This window comes from Xenopus tropicalis, chromosome 9, assembly GCF_000004195.4.
Source record: "Xenopus tropicalis strain Nigerian chromosome 9, UCB_Xtro_10.0, whole genome shotgun sequence".
NCBI lineage: Eukaryota > Metazoa > Chordata > Amphibia > Anura > Pipidae > Xenopus > Xenopus tropicalis.
In genome coordinates, this window is record NC_030685.2 from 46508281 (window position 1) to 46525764 (window position 17484).

The window sequence follows — 17484 nt, forward strand, 5'->3', positions numbered from 1 at the left end:
CTGAAATAAGGTTCTTAGTAAGATGTCGCTAGGTTCTGTATTGGGTCCACTTTGATAATAATGTCCATTTAAAGCCATCACAAAACAAATTGAATCAATGCATTAGTGTTTGCCAATGCAGGAAAATGAAATCAATCCTGGATGCATCATCCTTGCAGGAGATCGGGATAAACTGGCAATCTGAACAGTTAAGTGGTAGATGTGATGTTAATAAACCTAAAGGTTTTGTACTTAAAATTTAGGCTAATGGCCCATGGAGTGAATTTGGGAATCTGATCAGCATACTGTCCTGGCTTGCTTAAAGGAATAGTTTGGTGCAAAAATGAAACTGGGTAAAATAGACTGCACAAAATAAAAACTGCTCTCTAAGCCGTTAGTGGTCAGTAACCAATCAGTGACTTTAGGGGATGCCACATGGGACATAACCATTAGGTTAGTTTGTGAGCATGTAAGTCAGATTGAACAGTTATGTCCCATGTGGTCCCCCCTAAAATCACTGACTGACTAAGGTTACAGAGCTGAAAGAAGAAAGTAGTGATCTGGCTATTATGTTGGACATCTGTCCACTTCCACCTTTAAAGATTACATTTTTGCCTAACTATATTAGAAATATTTTTTATTTTACAGTCTAATTTTACCCAGCTTAAATTTTTGCACTGAACTGTTAACTTTAAAAACCTCAGTGGCTGATGCTCGGTCTACAAAGTATTTCATGTAATTGCCAATTTTAGAAGCAATCCTGGACTTCTTTTCCAGAAATCCTTCTGCTTTGCAAACAAATGAGGACGTCTTTCCTAAACCAAACAGCGTTTCTAGTTGGAGTAAGGAGCTTTCCATGTAAAGCTGTGAAAAGGGTTCCCCCACAAAAAAAATGTTCTCTACCTGAAGTGCTTCTACTGGGAGATACAAGGTTACTGAATTAAGGGTATGAGGCAAATCAGGAGGTGGTTTAAGATTATGCCTCCCTTTCGATAATCTAGAACGTAGGAAGGTTCTATTTGGAAAAAAGCTGATCATGATGGACTACTATGGGTCTAGCTAACTGCACTAAGCCAAGAGAGATATAGATATATTGTATGTACTAATTTTATATTGTTACCTTTGTGGGGTCAATAATGCCTTTTTCCACCAAGTTAACAAATTCAGCATGCATGGCATCATATCCAATCTCAACTGGACTCTGAATGATCTTTTCTACCACTAATGATCCTTCAACACCTGCATTTTTTGCGATGGTCATTGCAGGAATCTTCAGTGTTCTCCTTATGATTTCAATGCCTGTTAAGAAAATATTAAATACAATTCCAACATTAAACAATCTCTTACAAATATGTAAAAGTAATCTGAAATTTAAGATACACATTCCATAAAATTAAAAATATTGTAACAAACTAGTCTATGATGCTCCACACCAAAAAGCTCCATCACAAAAATAATTAGCCACATAACATTTTAAGCAGGACAAGTTCATTTGTGGAGTTGAGTCTTCAATAAATGTACAAGCATCGGAGCACACCTTTGTGCATGCCGAGATCCAGGTTTGCTTGACAAACTAGCAATCTGGGCAGCTTAGTGGCAGATGAGATTTAATGTGTACCTCGCATGTAAAAATATGCAAGCCACTTACACTTAATGGGACTGCACTAGGCAAATCCATAATGGAGAAGGAGTCCTTGTAGATAATAAACTTGGCTGTAGCAAGCAATGCCAGACAGCAGCTGGCTAATACATTAGATAGTGTCAAGAATGGGTTAGATGGCTTTTTAGCAAGTGAGGGAATACAGGGTAATGGGAGATAGCTCTTAGTACAAGTTGATCCAGGGACTGATCCGATTGCCATCTTGGAGTCAGGAAGGAATTTTTTCCCCTCTGCTGCAAATTAGAGAGGCTTTGGATGGGGGTGTTTTGTCTTCCTCTGGATCAACTAGAAGTTAGGTAGGTTATATAAAGGCATTATGGTTGAAAGTGATGGACGGATGTCTTTTTTTCCCAACCTAGCTTACTATGTTACTATGTACAATACACAACTCATCATTTTTAAATAAATGCAGCAAGTTTAACACTGCGCACGAGTGGACTTTCTGAAACGTTGGTGCGCAAAGAGAAAAATTAGCTGAAATCTAACAAGATTACATCTCAACTGTTTGAACTTGGTACTCGGCAGCAGTAGCCACAGCTTGAGGTAAAGAAGGATTCCAGTTTCTCTGCCTCAGCCAGCATTACTTCATTCCTACATCCCCCTCCCTCTGTCTTCTGCACATGGAAGTTTCAGTAAAACTCTGCAAGGCTCCATTCCCCTCTGAGGCCCCTCCCTATGCCTTCCGAACAGAGGAGTCTCTGTAAATTAGTGCAATGCCTGGTTCCCTTCCTTCAGCCCCTACCCTGTGGCTTCTGAATTGAGGAGTCTCAGTAAATCAGTGTAATGTCCAGTTTCCCACTGCAGCTCCCTCACTGAGAAACAGCTAGGGGACCAAGCATTACCCTGATTTATTAAGATAGAGTGTGGATTCTGTGCTTCTGACAAGTGTGCATGTGCGAGATTTCAAACCTGCACCACGCAAGGACGGAAGATTTGATTGATTATTTTCAAAATGGTGCTTCCTTGTCGGACTACTTCCACGAGTATGAATAAGTACGTCTTTTTTTGCATATTTTTAACAGCCAATTTTGTTGTAGTGAAAAAAAAAAAAAATATATAATACTTCTACCTACTTTCCTCAATGATGTTTTTAAACATTGATGGAAAAAGCAACATACAAGCATACTAATATACAGATACATCAAGCTTTCTATACAGTATGATCTAAGTCACATTGTTTAAATTTTTCCATTTGCTGCAACAAAGTGGTATTGAAACATAATGGCACACAGACACCAACGCAGAAAAAGGACAGTGTATTTTAAGAGTCTCCTTGATATTCCTTGCAGACGTCCTGTGCTAGCAGTAGCAAGCATATAACTGGTGACCATAATTTTTGCAAAAATGGCTGTGGTGATGGACCACAGATATTATATTTTGAAAACTTATCCTAAAGGGGCACATTCAAGACAACGGATTGCAAGAACATTTAACAAACCAACTCACCCACTCTTTGGTCTTCATTGGCTGGGTTTAGGGCTTCCAGTGCTGGGATGCATCGGAGCAAGGCACAGCCCCCTCCCAAAACAATGCCTTCTTCCACAGCTGCACGGGTGGCATTTAATGCATCAGTTACTCTATCTTTCTTTTCATTAACTTCGACATCACTTGTCCCACCAACCTAAAGACATTTTAAATTAAGTTAGTAATAATAGTTTGTAACAAAAATAATTCTAGGTACATTTGACATGGACTACTTTTGTATCCAGCAGTAAATGTTAGTTTGTGGGTGAAATAATTGAATTGTGTACTTTATCCTTCAGTTTTGGCGAATACAGAGAATCTTAGTTCTAGAACACCAAAGCAATAAAAGCAACCATTGACCCTATTCATCCATCCAAATCTTTGATTTGTGTGCCAAGCCATCAGATGACAAAGATAACTAATTAGCTTCTTCCAGAAGTGAAAGCAACATCATCCAAGTAAAAAACAAGACAAATAAAACCCCATACCCTGAAATAAACACTAAATAAAAATAATGGAATGCAACTGGTCCTTTCTAGGCCCTATAAAGAAATAGGGAATAACCAGCAACTCAACCTGGGGCTCAAAGAGCAGTCCAGATCTATATTTAGAAAGAGATGAAGATAAAAATTGGCAACAGATTCTGTGTTTCTGCATTGGGTTATATCTGATATTGCCCCACGCAAGCAGTGAAAAATTACAGGCATTTATTAAGTTGTGTATTGACTTGGGGAGAAGTATTGTGTGTTACTATGAAAAACCTTGGAGAAAAAAACAAAAAAAAAACTATTTTCACACAGGATTTTATATCACTTTAAAAAAAATTCTTCCCCACCTTAGTCGGTCACATTGACGTTAATGGATTATGTTTGGTGTTGAATGGTTTAAGACAGGGGTGCCCAAAAGGTAGATCACGGTCTACCAGTAGATCACTTTAAAGTTTCTGGTAGACCTTGAGGTGTAATGCAGTGGGATGACATCCCAACACTTATTTTTTCCCTCCCAGCATACTGGAGCTTTTGAGTGCAGCTGCTCAAGCCATCCGTCTTTGTAGTTTCATCCCAGTGTAGAAGATTGTCCCCACCAGGCCGCTGTACATATTTGTTCCCACTTTATATAGGTTTCTGTGTGCAGACTACAACGTGGGCCATAAAGAAGGGAAGTAAAAACCTCTTACAATCCTTTCACATTAAACTTGAAGTTGGCACTTGAATAATGTTATGTGGGCATTAAATGTGAATTTGGCACTGCATTATTATATGGCTATGTATATTTGTTAAACACTGATTAATACTTTTTCTTGCTTAATGCGCCAAATGACAGACGTTGCACTATTTTAACTGTTAGGTCTGATGATGGAGGCCAGGTGGCAAGAGTAGATCACAGGGTGACAAATTCTGGGCACCCCTGGTTTAAGATGATGTTTATGCACACCATTATAAATACACCAACAAGATTTAAATGAGTGCAATAAATTCACATAATAAGTTAACAACTTATGGTCTGCACTTTCCTCTTTTTCATCTGGGTATAAAGCAGCTCAGGAAGAATGTAAATATATAGATACTCAAATCAATTTTGCGTCATTTAACTTTCCGGATGAAAAAGAGCATTATTTAACTTAAGATCTTTACTTTTAGAGACAGATTCATCAGTGTTAAATACATCAGGTATAGGATATAGGGAGATATAAATCAATTAAGATGTCGTTCACAATTTTACCCAGTTCAATTTAGAGGTGCTTATGTTGACACGTTTCAGGAGTTGATTGAAAAGGATTTAATAGCGTAAAAAACTAAGATTGAAGTTGAAAAAAAAAAAAAAAAAAAAAAGAGATCCTCTAATTTAACTTTCGGTGAGAGAAAAGCTCTTAGTGAACTAAAATCGGATAGTTCTATTGTAATTCGTAAGGCCAATAAAGGAGGCAAAGTGGTAGTGCTCAATAAAGAGACTTACATGAATGAAGCACAAAGGCAATTGGGTGATGGGAAAACCTATGAGGTGTTGAAAACCAATCCACAGGAAATTTTTAAGGGTATTCTTTTGGCATTGGTAAATTTGGGGTATCAAAATGGAGTGTTTAATGAAAGAATCAAAAAATATTTAATAATGTCTATCCCCATATTTCATCATTTTCATAATTTGCCAAAAATTCACAAACAAAAACGTCCTCCAGAAGGTAGGCCAATTGTTTCCTGTATTGGTTCTCTGAATGAAAATCTGTCTGAGTTGATAGATATGTTCCTGCAACCTTTAGTTAAACGGCTTGACTCATACTTATGGGATTCTAAACATGTCTTACAAACTTTGGAGGGTTTTGCCTGGGAAGCTCCTGATTTGCATTAGGCTACAGTTGATGTTGTAGGGTTATATTCGTGTATCTCTCACGATAAAGGCATTATGACAGTTGAATATCATCTAAGATTATATAGTAAATATAATGTAGAGACCAAAGGATTTTATTTTACGTGCACTTATTTTATTGACACATAATTGGTTCAAATTTGGTTCTATTTTTTACCTCCAAAAGTGCGGGACCTCAATGGGTGCTAAATTTGCACCCACATATGCCAACCTTTACAAGGGATGGTGGGAGGAGATCCGCATTTTTGGAGGTGATAGATGTGACATTAATAAAATTAGGTTGTATAAAAAGGTATGTGGATGACCTTTTAATTTATATGGCAGGGCACTAGATATGATTTTGATATATTTGTGGAATTTTTGAACACTAATGATGATAATTTATGTTTTACTTACAATTTTGGAGAATCTTGTATAGATTATTAAGATTTAAAACTATTTAGTAAAAATAACAAAATATTGAGCACTGATTTCAGAAAGTAGTCTGCAGGAAATTCACTTCTTCGAGCGGTCATCCCAATCATGTTGTTAGGGCAATACCCTTTGGTCAGTTTCAACGCCTTCATTGAAATTGTAGTACTGATGATGAATTTGTATCTAAGTCAACTGGTTTGAGAGATCGTTTTATGGCTCGTGGGTATTTCCTTTACCATTTGAAATCTGCCTTCCAGAGAGCTTTTAAGCAAAATAGGATTGATTTATTGAGAGATGTTTCTAAAAATAAAAAGGAAGGCACTGAGATAAAGAAAAGTAGGAATCAAGTTGGTAAGCCCGTTTTTGTCACTTCGTATAGTAGGCAGTACCATGGGGTTAAGTGGATAATAAATCATTACCTTCCAGTTTTATATGGCGATAGTGATTTACGGACGGTATTGCAAAATGGGTGTAAACACGTTGCCCGTAGGGCTAAAACTTTGGGAAACATGTTATCACCAAGTGTGATTCCTGAAGTTAAAAAGGGAACATGGTTGGACACAGTGGGCACCTACCGTTGTGGTGCAGCACAATGTGTAACTTGTGAATGTATACAGGTATCTCAGAGCGTGATCAGTAGTAGTACAGGAAGGACTCCCAGGGTTAGGCAATTTATAAACTGTAATTTGCATTTTGTGGTTTATGTTATTATTATATTAATATGTCTCAAGTGTGAAGTGCAGTATGTGGGCTGTACCGCAAGAAAATTAAAATGTAGAATGCGAGAGCATATCAATCAGATTTGTCTCCAAGAGTACAAGTACAGTGGTATCAAGGCATTTTAAGGAATGCAATGGTGGAGATATGGCATGTTTAAAAATACAGGAGGTTGAGAGGTTATTTCCCTCTAACAGGGGAGGTGACATAACGTCTAGGCTCCTTCATAGGGAAGCATATTGGATATTTCATTTAGACACTCGGCAGCCAAAAGGGTTTGAATTTAAAATTTGATGTAATGTGCTGTATTTGACCAATAGGTAGTGCGGTTAGGCTCAGTTTGGCTACATTCCCTGAAGTTTTATGGATAATGTCAATTGTATATATTTTGTAACATTGTATTTATTATATGTGTATCCATTTTGTTTAAAAAGTAGCAATAGATGGATTCCATTTGAAATTGTATCTCACTTTATATTTGTAAAACCAATGTTTTTAGGAGATCATGAAAACATCTATAAGGGGTTAATAATTTGTATATGCATTAATTAGAATTTTGATGTCATTTCCCCTTTTGTATTTTAAATAGCGGTTTGTGTTCATTTGAAATTTGTGCCTATAACTACGTATCTTTTGTATACCAAATGCAATACAATAAAGACAAGTTTTAGTGGACCAAGGAGTGCGTGCCATTTCTCTTCAAACTGGATTATACCAGAGCTATATAAAATATGCCCTGCATTTTACACTTTTTATTTACAGGCTCATAAGATTCTTCCAAAAAGTACATTTAGTAAAAACAGCTTGAGCCTATTGAGTGCACTGGAGAGGCATGAAATAGGGCAATTTTTTTTTGTTTGGCCACTATTAATAGTCAGCTTTTATACAGCTTACTTTTTGGAACAATCTTTTGCATGTCTGCTTTGACCCTTTTACACATGTTTATACCCACAATTAACATCACCATGGCTCATTTACTGTAGACTATCTAGCACAACCCTCAACCTTTGAAAGGACAAGGATGTCAGGTATGCAGCAAGCTGTTAAGAACAAAGAGGGCAAGGTTTGTGAGTGACAAGGTAGCAACTACCAGGCTTACTAGAGGACACAGGCAACAGACACAAATTAAGAATTTTACCTTACAGTCTGCTGTAAAGTAATCTTTGCTTTACAGTTTATAAAATTGAGTGTGCATTGTGCATTTTTCACCCATTTACACTGCAATGTTCAACTCTACCAGCAACTCAAGAAATGCAGTTTAATTTGCACATACCAGCCAAAAGCATGTTCCTGTCAGCCACCAAGGTCTTAAATCTTCTATACAGGTATTTTTCAAGCAATAATTATCAATTTATCAAAATGTGGAGTTTACCTTTATTACAGCAACACCATCAGACAGCTTAGCCAATCTCTCATTTAACTTCTCCTTTTCATATTCACTGTTTGTAGATTCCAACTGTTCGTGAATTTCTTGAATACGTTTCTCAATCTGAGCTTTGTCACCCTTTCCTTTCAATAACATAGTGTCATCTTTAGTTACAATAACTTCTCCTACTTTGCCAAAATCGTGGGGCTGAATATCTTCAATATTTAGGGTGAGACCCTCCTCCCCAAACACCTAAAGTTCAAATAAAGTAAAACAGAATACAAAAATTAAAACAGCAGCATAGACTTATGACATGAAATGATGTAAAAGGATGCAGACAGCTTAAAGTAATAAGTACAATTTGTAACCTTTACATAAACCCTAGGGCTGCTATTCTTATTGAAAGTATGTGTTCCCCGTCTGCTAATTGCCAACCTGTGTTGTCCTACGCCATGGCTTGAAGTTGAGCAGCTTCCTGGTTATGTAGCACTGTGGAGGTGGGGCAAAGTTTATATTTGCCCTCTAGCCTATCACAACATTGTCCGCTCACAAGTGCACTCTCACTCATGAAGCAGTTTAACTCCAAACTATACCAGAGTCCAACAAAGGTTAATGAGGGATGAGTGGGGGGGGGGACTATCTTCATCGTCTGGATTGTTCCCATGCTCTTTCTGTAATTTGAATCACTATACCTTAATGAAGCCTTTTAAAAATGTATTTAAACCATAAATAAACACAATAGGATTGATTTGCCTTTAATAATTATATCAAATACAAGTTATGGTTTTATTATTAAAAAATAAAAGGAACTCCTTTATTAAAAAAAAAAGAAAAAAAGTGTGATCTCTTTTTAAAATTGAGTCTATGGGAGAAGTAATTTGGAGCTTTCTGTATAATGTTTTTCCAGAGAATGGATCCCATACCTATATGCAAAGATGATGTCACTACACCAGTTTCACTGTCTTTTCCAGTCACCGCTTGTTTATTAGGCAGCATATTGTAACTGAACTTTGATTTTTTTTTTTTCAAACAATAATATATATATATTAATATATATATTTTAAAATAATAGTTTGGTGCAAAAATTGCAGCACATAACCACAAGAACACCAAACCCACAGTGGAACATAGTGAAGGCAACATCATGCTTTGGGGCTGCTTTTGTTAAGGTAGATGGAATCATGAATAGCGCCAAGTATCCATCTATTTTTTCACAAAACCTGCAAGCATCTGCTAGGAAGTTGATGAGGAACTTCACCTTGCAGCATGACAATGACCCAAAGCAAACATCTAAATCAACAGAGCAATGACTTCACCAAAGGAGGGTCGATGTTCTGGAATGGCCCAGCCAGAGCCCAGGCCTTAAAGGAACAGTAACACCAAAAAATGAAAGAGCTTTAAAGTAATAAAAATTATAATGCACTGTTGCCCTGCACTGGTAAAACTGGTGTGTTTGCTACAGTAACACTACTATAATTTATATAATAAGCTGCTGTGTAGCCACGGGGGCAGCCATTCAAGCTGGAAAAAAGGAGAAAAGGCACAGGTTACATAGCAGATAACAGATAATTTCTGTAGAATACAATAGTGTTTTATCTGTTATCTGCTATGTGCCTGTGCCTTTTCTCCTTTGAATGGCTGCCTCCATGGCTACATAGCCGCTTATTTATATAAATTATAGTAGACTTTCTGAAGTAAACACACAACTTTTACCAGTGCAGGGCAGCAGCACATTATATTTGAGTTACTTTTATACACTTTCATTTTTTGGTGTTACTGTTCCTTTAGTCAGACTAAAAATCTATAGGGGTGACCTGAAAAGAGCTGTGCACATGAAACGCCTTCACAATTTGACAGATCTGGGAAATTTCAGGGAGGAGTGGCCAAAAATGGATGACTCTTAAGGTAGCCTGCCATTGTAATTTGACCATTTGGCCATTTTTTCACTAAACTTCCTGATTTGTATAGATTGTAATTTTGCAATAAAGGTGGAATAAGTTCTGACATGCTTTAACTCGGTTTCTTATTTTTAACAAAAACCTGCCATTTTTCAGGGGTGTGTGGACTTGTTATATACAGTGTATGTAGTACCTGGGAAGAAAGGTAAAGCAAAATGTATTGCTAAATGAATTCTTCTCAAAATATGCACAGTACCTGCGGCCTTACACAGAACAAAACAATGTACAATTAACAGTATACAGATTAGAAAACCTGGCATCTATAAAAAAAATTCTCAAAATAGGGAATGTTAGTACCACTGCTTGAACTGGGTGATAAAAAGTGGAGAGAACAGTTTCTGATGCCATTAAATGAAAACTATGTCAACATGATGATCCAGATAACTGTTTTACACCAAAGAATAACCCTTTTCGAATAAACTATCTATGGATCACAAGGTCAGCCACCTAACATTTGAAGTAGATTTAATTACTGCTACCCTTTTTACTTTTTGAAGACTAATTTCTTTTCAGTATCGTGTCTGTTTTGGAATGGTTGATTGTGTTAAGGACATAAATAAAATATTTTCAGCCTGTATGGCAGGATTTGTGGAAATTGTTTATATGGGTAGCTTACCTATGATTTTTTGCCTTCCTCTGGATCAACGAGCAATTAGGCAGGTTATATATTTACAGGTATAGGACCCATTATCCAGAATGCTCGGGACCAAGGGTATTCCGGATAAGGGGTCTTTCCGTAATTTGGATCTTAATACCTTAAGTCCACTAAAAAAAAAAAATCAATAAAACATTAATTAAACCCAATAGGGTTGTTTTTCATCCAATAAGGATTATTTATATCTTAGTTGGGATCAATTACAAGGTACTGTTTTATTTCTACATAGAAAAAGGAAATCAGTTTTAAAATTCTGAATTATTTGATTAAAATGGAGTCTATGGGAGACAGACTTTCCGTAATTCAGAGCTTTCTGGATAACGGGTTTCCGGATAAGGGGTCCAATACCTGTACTATGTATTTATAATAAAATGCCTGCATATTGGCATTGTGGTTATCTATCCATGGTTCTTATGTAATCAACAAAACGGACAGAGCAAGCTTGTAATACAGAAGGAAGGCAAAACTGCACCAACTCTGTGAATAAGACAGGATTTAAAAAGCGTGGTTATGTGTGGGCCACACAAATTACTTCTAAACTTATGGATTTAGTGGTCAACCCAGTTTTGCAATTATCCACCACAAATAGATGCTGATTTTTGCATTTTTCCAAAATAAAATAAATATGCAAAATTTATTTAATGGAGATGTAATTGTGGATATCATTCTTTAAAATGGAGAAGAAAATATCAAACTATTTCAATGCATGCCAGTCTTGCATGGAACATGAATTTGTCTCAAGGGCCATTTATTTATTTTTAATTTTTTTTTTTTTTTTTAAACATACTTACCACCCCACCAGATGAAATTGCCATATCCTTAAGCTGGTTTTTTCGGTTATCCCCAAAACCTGGAGCTTTTACGGCAACTACTTGCAGCCCAACTTTCAGCCTACAGCAAAAGAATTGTAATTTTGTCAGTACAATTTGTGGTTATTCACGCAGTTTAAACAATTTGTCAGCAAGAATGTGAGTATCCCTATTTAATGAATTACCCAACACTTACCCACACCTTACAATGATATCAGAAACCATGTCAAAGATGGGTGGTCTCTGGGCAACTCTATGCCTCCAGCAAAGTAGTAAAGGAAGCCTAGCAACAGCTTAGCTACAAAGTCTAAATGCTGTCACAGCTGCAATGTCTTCCATTTTTATTTTATTTTGTCAAAAGCATTTAGTGCAGGAATTGTTGCATAATGCTTAAAGGAACACTCACTTTTAAAAATCCACAAGAGTACAGTGGAAGCTTAAAAACTGTTTCACAAATAGGTTTAAGTAATTTTTTCCTAGTTTTGCCTTAGACCCACCATCAGTTTTGTTAGAAACCAATAAAGGCCTAGTGCAAGGGCCAGGGTATGGAACAATAAATCTGTATAAAATACATTGCTCATGTCACCATTCCTAAAAGAGCTAAGCGGAAAATGATATTATGAAAAAGGAAGCAATATAGCTGGTTCCCCATTCAAAAGCTGGTGTGCAGCTTATGATACCTTTTTAAGCTGCCATAGTTCTGGTGAGTTATTATAAAATTTTACAGACAGAAGTGTTTCTTTCAACTAAGTGCTTCCATTTTTTTAGGAGTACGTTAACGTCAAATATGCTGCTCCTTTTTAGCTAAATAATTTACAAAACTGACAAACCTAATTTTTCGCCGCTTTGCGAATTTTATGGCGAAGTGAAACCGGACAGACTCGCTCATCACTAATGAAGACCAACTGCAAGTTGTCTCAGAATAATGCTTTCTGCATCATACTTAAAGTTAACTCAAAAGGTAGACAACCCCTTTAATACACTAAACATTTTGGCGATAGTCACACACATTAAGATTTGTTTCACCCTAACCACCAATTTCAGAGCAATCCAACAAATCAGTCACATTACTGTATGGTTAGGGAGTACCAAACGATTGCACATCTGGTGATTTTTCATCCAACCGGTCAGAAAATCGATCAGGAAGGTTTCATCATTTCAATTGTCACCGTTCACAATGAAATTGTTGGCAAGACCAAGCAGGTAGTTTTCCTAGCTTCAACTAGACGATATAACTTGAAATGGTTGTTTTTGTTGATGGACAAATTGTACTTTTAATAATAATTTCAAGATTGGTCCTACGATAACGAAAAGATCTTTTAAAAATCTTAATGTGTATTGGGTCAGATTTCATGTCTCACTATGTGACCTGACTGAATCCAGACCCCTGGACTATTTACAATACCCTAATTTACATTTATTTCTACAAGTTCTCTCTATCTGTAGCTTCCGAATTTATTGCCCATGAACATATTTCAATAATCTAAAAGTATATATGTTGTGCCTTTCCAGTTTTCATTTGTATTTTGCCTAGCAAAGGGGTGTTTCAAAAGCATGCAATGTATTTTTATTGTTAGGCAATCTGGGTATCACTACAATACTTTTGTATTTGTTTTTTGGTATTTATACACTTATTACTTATTCTGCATAAAAAGTGGAGTATGTTCCATTTATATAATTTTTTATACCTCTAGCAATCCTTCTGTATCTTATCTGTTCTCCATTGCATTAATTTGTATGGACCTGTTCCTTACAGCAGTTTGAATACATAATTAATTTTGTAAAATATACTGATACAGCAGTTTTTCTTGAGTGCTGATTGACAGGTGTAGATAGGAGTTTACTTTAAGGGGGGTTGTTTACCTTCAAATTAACTTTTGGTATAATGTAGACAGATATTCTAAGACAATTTGCAATTGGTTGTCATTTTTTCTTTGTGGTTTTTCAGTTATTTAGCCTTGTTCAGCAGCTATCTTGTTGCTATGGTCTTATTTACCTTAGCAACCAGGCAGTGGGTTAAATGAGAGACTGAAATATAAATAGGAGATGGGCTGAATAGGAAGATAGTTAACATATTTGTAAGCCAGATACATTTGGCTGTTGGGGTCAATAAAACAATGAAGACCACTTGCAAAGCTGCTAGGAACAGGACATTCCATAACATACTAAAAGCTACCGTGAACCACTTTTAAGTATGCTGCTGGTCTTAAGTGATGTTAAAGGAACAGTAACACCAAAAAATTCAAGTGTATAAAAGAAATTGCAATATAATGTACTGCTGCTCTGCACTGGTACAACTGGGGTGTTTGCCTCAGAAACCCTACTATGGTTTATATAAAGAATGCAGCTGTGTAGCCATGGGGGCAGCCATTCAAAGGAGAAAAGGCACAGGCACAGATAATAGATAAAACACTATTGTATTCTACAGAGCTTATCCGTTATCTGCTATGTAACCTGTGCCTTTTCTCCTTTTTTCCCAGCTTGAATGGCTGCCCCCAGGGCTACACAGCAGCTTATTTATATAAACTATAGTAGTGTTACTGTAGCAAACACACAACTTTTACCAGTGCAGGGCAACAGTACATTATATTTCTTTTACTTTAAAACTCTTTAATTTTTTGGTGTTACTGTTCCTTTAAACGCATGTTTAACATCTCTTAAGACCAGCAGCATACTCCTCACAAATTTAATTAATTCAATCTTATAATGGGTTTTCAACAGCATATGAAAAAAATATTTTAACTCACCTGTTTAACACTAATGTGCTTAACGCCTCTCCATCAACATCTTCAGCTATTATAACTAGCGGTTTACGGTGAGCATTAGCAATTTCAAGAGCAGGCACAATAGACTGAACACTGGAAATTTTTTTCTCACTAAGGAGAAGATATGCATCCTGGAATTCACATTTCTGGCCTATAAGGGAAAGAATAAAATGTTTTAGGAAATAAATCACTATAGCAGCATATGCACGGTTGTGCACAAGACCATCTTCAGAAAATTGTATTTGGATTACTGAGGTCACCCTTAGTTTCCCATTATAAACAAAGTGCTTATTATACCTGTTTTCAGGCACAAAACTCTGAAACCATTTTTTCTGTGGTTTCACCATGTCATAATAGGATTCATAAAGCATAAAATAAGGTATACTGTCTAAGCAGTTTGCATAAGTGTACAAACCTTCTAAAAAATGCTATACATAAATTGCAGTACTTTCCAAGCAAGATATTCCTGCTATATGATAAAACCTTGCTTTTACCAAATTTGTATGGACAGATTGCTTTATATAATTTACAAATAAGTCTTTTTTTAGATTCCATGGTTTTTACAAAGTGGAGTGGACAAGGTTGCCACTTGTAAGTGGTTAACTATTAATCCACTTAAAGTAAAACTATACCCCCAATGTAGTTCTCTATACAAATATATTGCATAAAGAAGCTCATATGTGAAGCCCTGCTTCATCTAAATATTTTCATAAAAATATACTTTGTTAGTAGTACAGGTATCAGACCCCTTACTGTGTATCAGAGGGTGCTTGAGGAACATGTGAGTTTTTCTTACAGATGGTCTAAGAAATGGAGAGTCCTGGAGTGGCCAATTCAAAGCCCAGATCTTAATCCCACTGAGTTGCTGTGGGGTGACTTGAAACCAGCTGAACATTCAAGAAACCCCTCAAACATCTCACAGCTGAAAGATTTCTTCATTGAGGAGTGAGACAAATTTTCCTCAGACCAATGTCAGAGACTGGTAGATGGCTACAAGAAGTGTCTCAATGCCGATATTTCAGCCAAAGGGGGTAACACTAGCTATTAGGGGGTAGGGTGTCCTAATTTTTCCTTCGAATACAAATTTTTGTTGATATCGTACATCCTGAAAAGGATGTAAAGGACAATATTTACGGATTCTTTAATAGGTCACATAAAAGAAAATTTTACCCCAGAAAGTTTATATTAAGAGCCTTAAAGGCCATGTAAACCCAAAGTTTTCCCTACAGGCCCAGACTGGCAATCTGAATTTTGGCAAATGCCCGGGTGGGTGCTGTAAGATGCCATAAGACATTTACTACAGGTATGGGATCCCTTATCCGGAAACCCGTTCTCCAGAAAGTTCCAAATTATAGACAGGCCATCTCCCATAGACTCCATTATAATCATATAATTCTAATTTTATAAAAAATGCTATGCCTTTCTCTGTAATTATAAAACAGTACCCTGTACCTGATCCTAAGTAAGATATAAATAATCCTTATTGGAGGCAAAACAAGCAGACTGGGTTTATTCAATATTTAAATGATTTTTAGCAGAATTAACTTAAAATTTCCCTTATCCGAAAAACCCTAGGTCCCAAGCATTCTGCATTACAGGTCCCATACCTGTATTAACACTTTTCCTGCCAACGACAAATGGCATACATGATTGCAGAAATATGCGTTATCTGCCAACCACGTATGTCATATGTTGTTTGGCAGATCTAGGTTTATCTCTGCAGAAGCGGCATGTGCTGTTGTGTGACTTATTTTGCGGTTTCACTAATTTGCGCAATTTTTGTGGTTTTATTGCATTTTTATCCCTGTATTAGTATTCCTGATCTGTTTTTTAGCTTCGCTTTGCCATGTGGTACTTTGGTGTAGAAAAATAACTTTACCTATTTTAAATTCATCAGAAGGTGTATTTTCCAAAAATATATGGTTTTCTGGGGGTCTCTGTATAGTTAGGGGTGTTACGGCACATAATACGCTGACAGGGGGCTCTGTGTGCAAAAGCTGAGTTGGCAGGCAAAAAATCCATATGCGCTATTTTCATTTTGGGTTCAGTACACACCACAGACTTTGGTATATCTATGCATATTGGGCATCAAACTGTTCAGTAGACCTCTGGTGTTCCTATTTGGGGTGATTTGCCTTTGTATGCAAGAAATTGTGTGGGATAAAAGCAGCAAATTGCAACATTTTTAGATGATTTTCTGAAATGTCATAAAAACCACTAACTTTAGGAAAGCTTTGCAGATTGGTACTTTGGTATAGAAAGGACTCTTTACCTATGTTGGATTTGTCAGAATGTGTACTTTCCAAAAATATATGGTTTTCTGGGTTTTTCTGTATAGTTGGGGGTGTTACGGCACATAATACACAGTCATTGGACTTATTTTGACAGCTGAAAAAATTCATATGCACTATTTTCATTTGGGTGCCTCTGTACACCACATATCTTTGCATATTGGGCATCAAACTGTTCATTAGACCTCTGGCATTCATTTTTAGGGTGATGTGTCATTGTATGTAAGAAATGTTGTAAGATAAATGTGGCAAATTGCAACATTTTTAGGTGTTTTTCAGAAAAGTCTTGACAGAAATGATAGCTTGCATGGGGTATGTTCACATTGGGGCCCCTACATGACACATAGTTAGGTAAACCTATACATATTGTGTATCAAACTATTCAGCGGACCCCTGGCGTTCAAATTTAGGGTGTTTTATCCTGGTACCTAATGCTACATGGGAGATAAGATGCTGCAAAGTGGAAGCTTTGAGGGCATTTTTGAAAATGTAATCAAAATCGACAACTTTAGGAAAGCTTTGCAGCTTGGTACTTTGAAGTAGAAGGACATGGATACCCATTTTAGATTCGGGGGAAAAATATACGTCTTTCTGGGGTAAGCACACTTTTTTGTAGCTTTATCCCCTATAAAATGATGTAAATGTGTTGATTTTGCAGGAGCTGAAATGACAAAATGATAGATCATATGGGGGTATGTTCACATTGGGGCCCCTACATGCCACATTCTTAGGTAAACCTATACATATTGGGCATCAAACTGTTCAGTGGACCCCTGGCGTTCAAATTTAGGGTGTTTTATCTGGTTACTTTATGACCTGTAGGAGATAAGATACTAAAGACTGGAAGCTTTGAAGCGATTTTGCAAAAAAAAAAAAAAAAATCACAAATTGATAAAAACCAGTAACTTTAGGAAAGCATTGCAACTTGGTAGTTTGGAGTAGACAGACAGTTCTACCTATTCTGGATTCCCCAGAATCTGTTCTTTCCAAAAATGTATAATTTTCTGAGATAAACCTTCTGTTAGTGGAAGTTTTGGCCTTG

At 36.6% G+C, this 17484-nt stretch overlaps 1 protein-coding gene across 1 annotated transcript in view; it reads right to left on the reverse strand.

Annotated features, from left to right (window-relative positions):
• The window catches only part of hspd1 (heat shock protein family D (Hsp60) member 1), a 29790-nt gene that overhangs the window by 1331 nt on the left and 10975 nt on the right, over positions 1-17484 (reverse strand). The window contains 5 exon segments of the mRNA NM_001102885.1: positions 1100-1278; positions 3086-3260; positions 7971-8216; positions 11369-11468; positions 14134-14302. Of these exon segments, the coding sequence (NP_001096355.1) occupies positions 1100-1278; positions 3086-3260; positions 7971-8216; positions 11369-11468; positions 14134-14302 (869 nt within the window).